The sequence below is a fragment of the Dreissena polymorpha genome, chromosome 14 (assembly GCF_020536995.1).
Source record: "Dreissena polymorpha isolate Duluth1 chromosome 14, UMN_Dpol_1.0, whole genome shotgun sequence".
Lineage (NCBI taxonomy): Eukaryota > Metazoa > Mollusca > Bivalvia > Myida > Dreissenidae > Dreissena > Dreissena polymorpha.
Genome location: NC_068368.1, coordinates 32,433,940 through 32,443,605, shown reverse-complemented (window position 1 = coordinate 32,443,605; position 9,666 = coordinate 32,433,940). Strand labels below are relative to the sequence as shown.

The window sequence follows — 9,666 nt, the reverse complement described above, 5'->3', positions numbered from 1 at the left end:
AACAAAGATCTAGTTGAAGAAATTATTGTTTTGTGTGAGTTATGTTAATAAACAAAGACCAACTTATTGATAAGGTGTTAAGTGAGTTTTTAGCCTTGTTGCGGCTTTCCAATTATTTATAAAAAGACCAACTTAAACTCGCTTTAACCCACTTCTGTTATAAAAAGACCCACTTCTGTTGTAAAAGACTCGCTTATGAAACAAAAAGACACACTTAAACACACATAAAAACTCATAAATAAAAAGACTCACTTTTGACACATAAAAAACCAACTTCTTACAGCAAAAAAACTCGCTTTAACACACATCTACTTTAAAAAACCAACTTTAAACTCAGTTAAGCACAGTTTAGCTCACATAAAACTCGCTTTTATTAGCAAAAACCAACTTCCGCTCAGAAAAACTTAGAAAAAACACAGTTTTATGTTGGTTTAAGTGTGTTTTGGTATGAAAGTGGGTTAACTTTTTGCAAGGGAGAGTCTAAGCATTTCTCTGTTCAGTTTATTACCACATCAGAAGTTAGTACTTTAATTAATCAACTTCATTCAAACAAATCTGCTGGGGCTGATGGTATAGGACCCAGCATTATTAAACTTTGCAAAGATTTCATTATACAACCAATCACTGCTCTTATAAATAACTGTATATCACATGGAACTTTCCCGACATGCTTAAAATTGCAAACGTAATACCTTTATATAAGGGTGGATTGGTAGAAGATCCCAATAATTATAGACCAATATCACTTTTACCTACTATATCTAAAATATTTGAAAAGCATATAGCTAAACAATTGCATATATATCTAGAATCTACAAGTCTATTAAACAAAACCCAGTCGGGTTTTCGCAAATATCATTCTTGTCAAACAGCATTGATTAATATAGTTGATTCATGGCTTAAACAAATTGATAATGGAAATCTGGTAGGTACAATTTTCTTGGATTTTAAAAAAGCATTTGATCTTGTGGACCATAGGGTTCTTTTACACAAATTAAAACTTTATCATTTTAATGATAGGTCATGCGACCTATTTTCTTCATATCTCCGCAATCGATTTCAGTTTATCAAAGCAGAAAACACTACCTCTACTTGTAAAGCATCATTGCTGGTGTTCCCCAAGGATCTATTTTAGGACCTCTTCTATTTCTTATTTACGTTAATGATCTTTCGCTAGATCTTACATGTGATTCTGCAATGTATGCTGATGATACAACATTGCACACTGTGGGAACAAATATTCAAACACTTCAAAATAAGCTACAAACAAATCTTTCAATTTAAATGATTGGTGCCAAACTAATAACATGATTATTAATCCACTAAAAACTACTTGTATGGTATTAGGGTCAAAACGGAAAGCTCAAAACATGACAGATCTAAAACTTAAAATTTCAGATACGGTGATCAAAACAGTAAATTGTCAAAAACTTCTTGGCCTTCATATTGACAATACTCTATCTTGGAAACTACACATTAACAGCGTTTGTTCAAAAATGTCATCACGAATGTTTCTTTTGCAAAAAATAAAACCATATTTAACCCTTGAAATGCGTAAGCTCTTCTATAATGGTTATATCTCACCTATATCCGACTACGCATGCGTTACCTGGGGTTCAGCGGCCAAAACGGAAATTGATAGAATAGTCAAATACAAAAGCGTTGTGGTGCACATATTTTAAATAAAAAGTACAACACTAATTCAAAAACACTATTTAAAGATCTAAAATGGTTGACTTTCGAACAGCGTAATCACTATTTCATGTCAGTTATTGTATTTAAAGCATTTCACAATCAAACCCCAACATACATACGTGACCTTTTGACACCTTCACAAAATATTCACTATAACTTGCGATCTTGCGAAAAGGGGGATTTAAAGCTAGTGCGAATACCCAAAACAAACTATTTCAAACAATCGTTTGAATTTTCTAGCAAAACAATTTGGAATTCGTTACCCCAATCTATACGTCAAACAAACAATTTAATTACATTTAAGAAAAAATTAAAAGCTTATCTTTCTTCCACACTTTATGAAATAAACTGAACATGCTTCATGTTGTTTTAGTAAATAACATTAGTTTAATGTTTAAATACTGTTCTTGCATAAATGGTTATTGTAGTTTTATGTCTGTCATTTGTTTTTAATTATAATATATATCATTATATGTGTATGCATATATGATTCTTTATGTTTGTTCTTATTGCTCAAGATGAAATATGATGTATTTGTTGTAAATTGTATCTTGTTAGAAGACCTTGTTGAAAATAAGAAATGTATTATATAAATTGCATATTATGGAATTTCATCTGATGTATTTCTTAACAAGTCTATCTTCTTTAAATAAAGATTTTATTATTATTATTATTATTATGAACTTTTTTTATGCTCCTGAAGGAGGGCATATAGTGATAGCACTGTCCGTCCGTCTGTCAGTCTTTCCGTCACACATTGCGTTTAGGTTTCGAAAATGCTCATAATTGGTATGCATGTGTATATGGACAAGGCCTTTCCATACCAACAAACATTTTGACCCCTGTTACCTTGACGTTGAACTTAGGGTCCGCCTTTAGGTTTGAAATCAGTGTTTAGGTTTCGAAAAATGCTCATAACTTCTATGTCCCTTGAGATATAACCTCCATATTTGGTATGCATGTGTATATGGACAAGGCCTTCCATAACCACAAAAATTTTGACCCCTGTGACCTTGACCTTGAACTAAGGGTCTGCGTTTAGGTTTCAAAATCTGTGTTTAGGTTTCCAAAAATGGTCATAACTTCTATGTCGCTTGAGATATAACCTTCATATTTGGTATGCATGTGTATATGAACAAGACTTTTCCGTACGCACACAAATTTTGACCCCTGTGATCTTGACCTTTAATTTAGGGTCTGCATATAGGTTTCTAAATCTGCGTTTAGGTTTTGCAAAATGCTCATAACTTCTATGTCCCTTGAGATATAACCTTCATATATGGTATGCATGTGTATATGGACAAGGTCTTTCCATACGCACTCAAATTTTGACCCTGTGACCTTGACCTTGAACTTAGGGTCCGCGTTTAGGTTTCGAAAAATGCTCATAACTTCTATCAAAGCGTTTATAGGGGGCATATGTCATCCTAAGACATCCTATGGTGACAGCTCTTGTCAATCACTCTATTGTATATGCAATTTTAATGATGATCAGCATCTTTCAATTTTGTGTATTGGGCCTTTACTTCATTCCCATACTTACATATTCTCAGTCTTCATTGTCAAATCAATAAAAATGTATGTATTATTTCATAGCATAACAATAGATTCAATGGCTTAGCATTGTAACTATTGTACTATTGTGTCTGATATGGAAACTTACTGCATTTGCATTCATTATATTCTTCCAATTTCGAGTAATTGAAGACATTTTTCTTATGAATTCTTCCGTTTATAGAACATGCTGGAACTACTGGAGGACATGGCTAGTGGAGTGCCACCAGAGAAAGTGCGATCCTACACCTACCAGTTGTGTAAGGCAATACACTGGTGCCATAGCAACGACATCATACACAGAGGTACGGGACACTACGTAGTCCTTGATAATTCAGTTAAAATCTAAATAAAGTTTTTTCCCATAGGAATGACATAGTTGAAATTTCAGTATAAATCTGACTTTAGTTCTAGTGATATAGGAATCCTTTGTAGTTAAGTGTAAATCTTATGTTCTGGGATCCTCTGTAGCTCAGTAAAAATAATGCAATTTGGTGTCATAGCAATTACTTCATAGACTTATGTAAGAAAAATAAGCAAGCCATTGTTAACCTTCATAATATTCCTATATATATTGTTATTTAAGATATCAAGCCTGAGAATTTGCTGATTAGCAGTGGAGATGTTCTGAAGCTCTGTGATTTTGGCTTTGCTCGCACCATCAACAATGGAATGAACGGCATGTACACGGACTATGTTGCGACACGGTGGTATCGCTCTCCGGAATTGCTGCTTGGGTACGCTCAGTAGTGTTTTAATTAAAAATATACATTAAAATATTGCCTTGGTTTCAAATTATTTATAAACGTAGAAATATTTGTATATTTTAAGTTTAAGTTTTTTTAATTTCAAATGTCCCAACAAATCTTGTTTGTTATCTCTCACGTAAAGTCAAAATAAGTAGATATGATTAGTTACAGAAAACATATAATTTGGATGTGACCACAAACAATCTGTGACCTTTCTGTATTCTGTTCTTTCTACAGTGTTTTGTAAGATGGTATCCTGTCTGTGGGGTTAAAAATAATTGTCATCTGAACATAATCTTTCAAGGCAGTCTGCAGATCAAATTGTCAGATTATGTGATTTCCAAAAACACGTTCCTTTTTCTAATTACTTTTTTTTCCAAAGAGTTTAAAAAAAACTTGTACACACAAACTTTTTTTTCCACAGTGCCCCCTATGGCAAGGCAGTAGACATCTGGTCTATCGGCTGCATTCTTGGAGAGCTTGCAGACGGTCAGCCCCTGTTCCCGGGCGAGAGTGAGATAGATCAGCTCTACGTCATCCAGAAGATTGTCGGACAATTGCCGCCCGATCAGATGAACATGTTCTATAACAACGCTCGATTCTCCGGGTTAAAGGTGTGTTCATTAGACAAATTTAGTAAAACATAAATACAACCACTTTTAGAGGGTGCATGATAAAACATATTTTCAAACTTCAAAATGATGATGTCAACCTGTGCTTGTGACTCTGTTGTTATCTTGGTTTGACCATGCATTGTATCACCCTCCATGAGATGTGATATTTTATTATGCCCCCGAAGGAGTGCATGTAGTGATCGAACTGTCCCTCTTTCCGTCACACTTTGCGTTTAGGTTTCAAAAAATGCTCATAACTTCTATGTCGCTTCAGATAGCAACTTGATATTTGCATGCATGTGTATCTCATGGAGCTGCACATTTTGAGTGGTGAAAGGTCAAGGTCAAAGGTAAAAAAAAAAATCCAAGGGAAGTAATAAGCTTTAAAGGGAGATAATTTCTTTACCTGCCAAATGATAAAAAAAATCAAAGTGGCGCAGTAGGTGGCATTGTGTTATTGACAAACACATCTCTTGTATTATCTTACCAGAATTGAATGCATTTTAGATGTTAAACCTTTTAATCAGATTTGAAATGTTTGGCTTTTTCCTTGACATATTGTTTTTGATGTGTTTTCTTTACATACAGAAATATGCTCAAATCTTTTTTTTTACTGCTTATAGGCTTCAACAGCTCTCATTTTCTGAGAGAAATATCAATATTTTGGGTATTTAGGGGGCAATGTTTGAAGTAGGAGAATGATAAAACGCTATCTTTAAATCAATTTTAGAGGAAAATTGCATAATTTAAAAGCATTAGTCTGAGAAAATACTGCCTAATAACCTCTTCACCTTTAAAATGTAAAAAAAACACATAACAAATTGATAGTCCCTTTTTTGTAAACATTTAAAGTTCTATGTTATGTGTACAGTTTCCATCAGTGTCCAAGCCACAGACTATCGTGAAAAGATACCAGGGAATACTCAGTAGCGTCATGATAGACTTTATGGTGGTAAGTAACATAGCTCCAAATGCCTATTTATAGCCACATGGGTAGAGAAATCTTTGTCAGCTGATATCTCAGATAATATGATATGCCCTGTCTTTTAAGTTTTCAATAGACTTATGAGTAGGTAATTATAAAGTTTATTGAAAATTGAATAGGTGTCGAGTTACCGTTTGGCAAGATTGCAGTTAGTTTAAAGCTTCATGACGAAAAAACAAAACTCGTGTTCAACATTGAAGTCAGTTTTGAAAGGACATATCATTTACTTGAAGACTACCATACACGCAAATCATAAAAAAATCATTGAAAATAAACAAAATAACCGTTTAATATGAAGATTGTCAAATATTCAGTGTTTATTGATCACTTGCGATGACAAGGTTAAAGTAAATACTCATGAAATTCTTGAATCGCACATAGTTTACCAGCATTTGGAATGTTTAGGTTATAGGCCTGAAGATTAATATGTATGGATCAGAAATTTACTTCCTAAATTTTGAAACCAGGTTAAATCATTTAACTGTAAATGAATTTGTATATCATTCTGGGATCAAGTTTAATTTTCGCTTTAAGTATACAAGACAAGATTACGGTATTTTGTTTGTTTTAATCTCTTTCTTTAATAAAAAAGCATGGCAAATTTTAATTTTAAGTATCCATAACCAAACTTTAAATAGTGACATAAAAAGGAGCTATTAGTTTGTAAATAAATGTCCTATTCTCAAACGTCTACCCCATTTAAACCTTGTCAACACTTTTTGATAGATGGCACAAGCAAACATGTATTTTCTTGCGCATGCGCCCAACATTGTTTACATGGAAATCGATTTACCTTAGACTGGCTAATAAAAGATTCATATTTATATATTAGCATTCAATGTAACTAAGAAGACTTAAAATGCTGACATTTGGAACATCATTATAAAAAAGATGCTTCTTTAAGATAGTAACGTAATCGCAGAATTGCATGTCATAGATTTTATTGATATTCTGAATTATTATTTCCCTGGCATGTAGGATGTCAAAAGGCATATAGTGATTTTCTTGTCGATGAATATGTTAATCCATATGTACAAGGATAATCCAAAATGTCCTACAAATATTTATAACTTGCATGGATGTTATAAATCATCCTACTTCTTTTTGACTTTGACATTGATCTACTTTTGGGCTTAGACTCATTCAGGAGCTCTTAATGCTTGTTTAATCTGAAATGATGTCTTTCGTGTAAAGTCAATGCCCTGTCTACAAAGCATGTGCATTTAGATATGTGATTTCTCCTCAGTTCAATAACTCCACCGTTGGAATTAAAAAAACTAGCTTTACAAATAGTGCTCACCAGTGGACCTATATTAGATAAACATTTAAAGCAGATTATGGTCTTTTCCACTCCTGCAGGGAGGGGGTGGGTATATAGGAGTCACTCTGCTGGTCCCAGTCTGTTAGTCTGTCTGTTTCATCACATAAAATAATTAAAGTGAGTAGAGCTAATACCTTCCACTTTCGTAAGTGTTTTCAACAAAACTTTAAATATGTCATCAACCATGAAGTTAAGTAGCTTATGTGATAAGAATCTTTATATCATCCCCAGTGATCAACGCATTGCTGAGTTATTTGCCCTAGAACATAGCTGACAAATCTGTGCGGGGGGTGTATCAATCACATTTGCGACATAGCACTAGTATTAACTGAACTGTATTCCTGGAAAACGGTCTTTAACTCTTCAGTGCGGGAACCGAATTTTGAAGGCCTGTGCAAACAGTTTGGATCCAGATGAGACGCCACAAAACGTGGCGTCTCATCAAGATCCAAATTGTTTGCTATTCTGATAATCTTCTTTGAAAAAAATCGAAGAAAATGCTAATTTTAGAATTCAGCAGACGACATTTTAGCAGAACGACAAATTTCCCAGCATGCAAAGGGTTAAGCATGTGTGTGAAGTTGTGATCCCAGATAAGCCAGAGCAGGCAGCGCAGGCTTATCAGGAACAACACTTTCCGTCAATATTGGATTTTTATTAAGAAGGACTTTCTTTAAACAAAACATTTAAAATAAGCAGAAATTCTTGTCCCTCATTAGTTTGTGCGGACTGCTTTCTGGGATGACACTTTACACACATGCATTAAGCCCAGTTTTTACAGAATGTGGCTTTATTGATTATGTCCTTTTTTTCAGCAAACACTAAGGCTAGAGCCTACAGACAGGTTCACGATAGAGGATTGCCTGGACCCACGTGTCCTTCCAGACAGAACGTCTTCTCAACCGGGGAAGCCAGGTGCCCATCAAGCACATCGACACTCATAACACCAGCAAGAAACGCAAGAGTGACATAAGTGATCACGTCAATAGGTTAGAACAGTCATTTTATGCCCTCCAACTGTTGGGTATTGGGTGATTTCCTTCAAACTGCTGTGCAATATTTATCTGCAAGTGATTGTAAAAAAAAGTATTTAAAAATTGTTAATGGGTCTTACCTAAAGGGGGTAATCACATGATAGTCAAGATGGTGATGTCCATGCTGAGAAAGTTATTTTTTAACGTTTTATACCCTTTATTCCTTTTTTTTTATTTTTTTAATGAAGCTCACTTTCCAGCCATATCAGTAAAACTGTGATTAGAGTTAAGAGTTTATTTTGTATTAAAGTTCGCTTTACTGCCCGCAAATTTACTTAGTGGAGCTTTAATTAGTTCATCCTGTATAGAAATTTTGCAGTTAGTAAAGTCAAAATATAGAGCAAATATTAATACAAAATAAATTCTAGTAATTGTCTTGCTGATATGGCTGGAAAGTGAGTGGCATTTACAAAAATAATACTAGTAATAAGGGTTTATAATGGCGAAAAATACCTGGCTCGACATGGACGTCACAATCTTGACTATAATGTGATTACCCCCTCTTGGTCTTACCTACGTGCCAGACTTCCTCATGCATTGAAGGATTTTAAAATAACTTGGCCCAAATGTTTGACTATATGAGAGGCTATTATGTCCAATATATGCACCAGGCACTTTTAGGGTAAAGGTCATACACAAAGGTAAAAATACAACACATATTAAAATGGGGTATATATCACTGTTATTGATATCTTTAGTTCAATACCAACTGAGTTTTTCCCTTATGTACTTAAGCTTTTATTTTTATGCTCCCCCCAAAAAAATTTGGGGGGAGCATATAGTCGCTGCTTCGTCCGTGCGTCCGTCTGTGTGTCCGTCAGTGCACAATTTTTGTCCGGGCTATTTCTCAGCAACTAATGACCGGAATTCAATTAAACTTTATGAGAAGCTTCACTACCAAGAGGAGATGTGCATATTATCAGCCGGTTCTGGTCGGATGATTTTTCACAGAGTTATGGCCCTTTGAAATTTTCCATTAACTGTACATATAGTGCAATTCTTGTCCGGGCTATTTCTCAGCAACTAATGACCGGAATTCGATTAAACCTTATGGGAAGCTTCACTACCAAGAGGAGATGTGCATATTATCAGCGGGTTCTGGTCAGATGATTTTTCACAGAGTTATGGCCATTGAAATTTCCATTAACTGTACATATAGTGCAATTCTTGTCCGGGCTATTTCTCAGCAACTAATGACCGAATTCAATGAAACTTTATGGGAAGCTTCACTATCAAGAGGAGATGTGCATATTATCAGCCGGTTCTGGTCGGATGATTTTTCACAGAGTTATGGCCCTTTGAAATTTTCCATTGTACATATAGTGCAATTCTTGTCCGAGCTATTTCTCAGCAACTTATTACGGGAATTCAATGAAACTTTATGGAAGCTTCACTACCAACAGGAGATGTGCATATTATCAGCCGGTTATGGTCGGATGATTTTTCACAGAGTTATGGCCCTTTGAAATTTTCCATTGTACATAAAGTGCAATTCTTGTCCGAGCTATTTCTCAGCAACTTATCACGGGAATTCAATGAAACTTTATGGAAAGCTTCACTACCAACAGGAGATGTGCATATTATCAGCCAGTTATGGTCGGATGATTTTTCACAGAGTAATGGCCCTTTGAAATTTTCTATAAACTGTTCATATAGTGCAATTCTTGTCCGGGGCTATTTCTCCCCAACTACTGACTGGAAGCTTAACTACCTT

General features: G+C 34.7%; 1 protein-coding gene across 1 annotated transcript; it reads left to right on the top strand.

Moving 5' to 3' along the window:
• Positions 1–3,433: 3,433 nt before the first annotated feature.
• LOC127857275 (cyclin-dependent kinase-like 5) lies at positions 3,434–7,862 on the top strand (the record flags this gene model as incomplete). Its single annotated transcript, XM_052393690.1, is given in 5 exon segments — positions 3,434–3,554; positions 3,836–3,986; positions 4,423–4,612; positions 5,484–5,564; positions 7,734–7,862. Coding segments are annotated over 5 exon segments (672 nt in total), but the record flags the coding sequence as incomplete, so codon positions are not given.
• Positions 7,863–9,666: the final 1,804 nt, after the last annotated feature.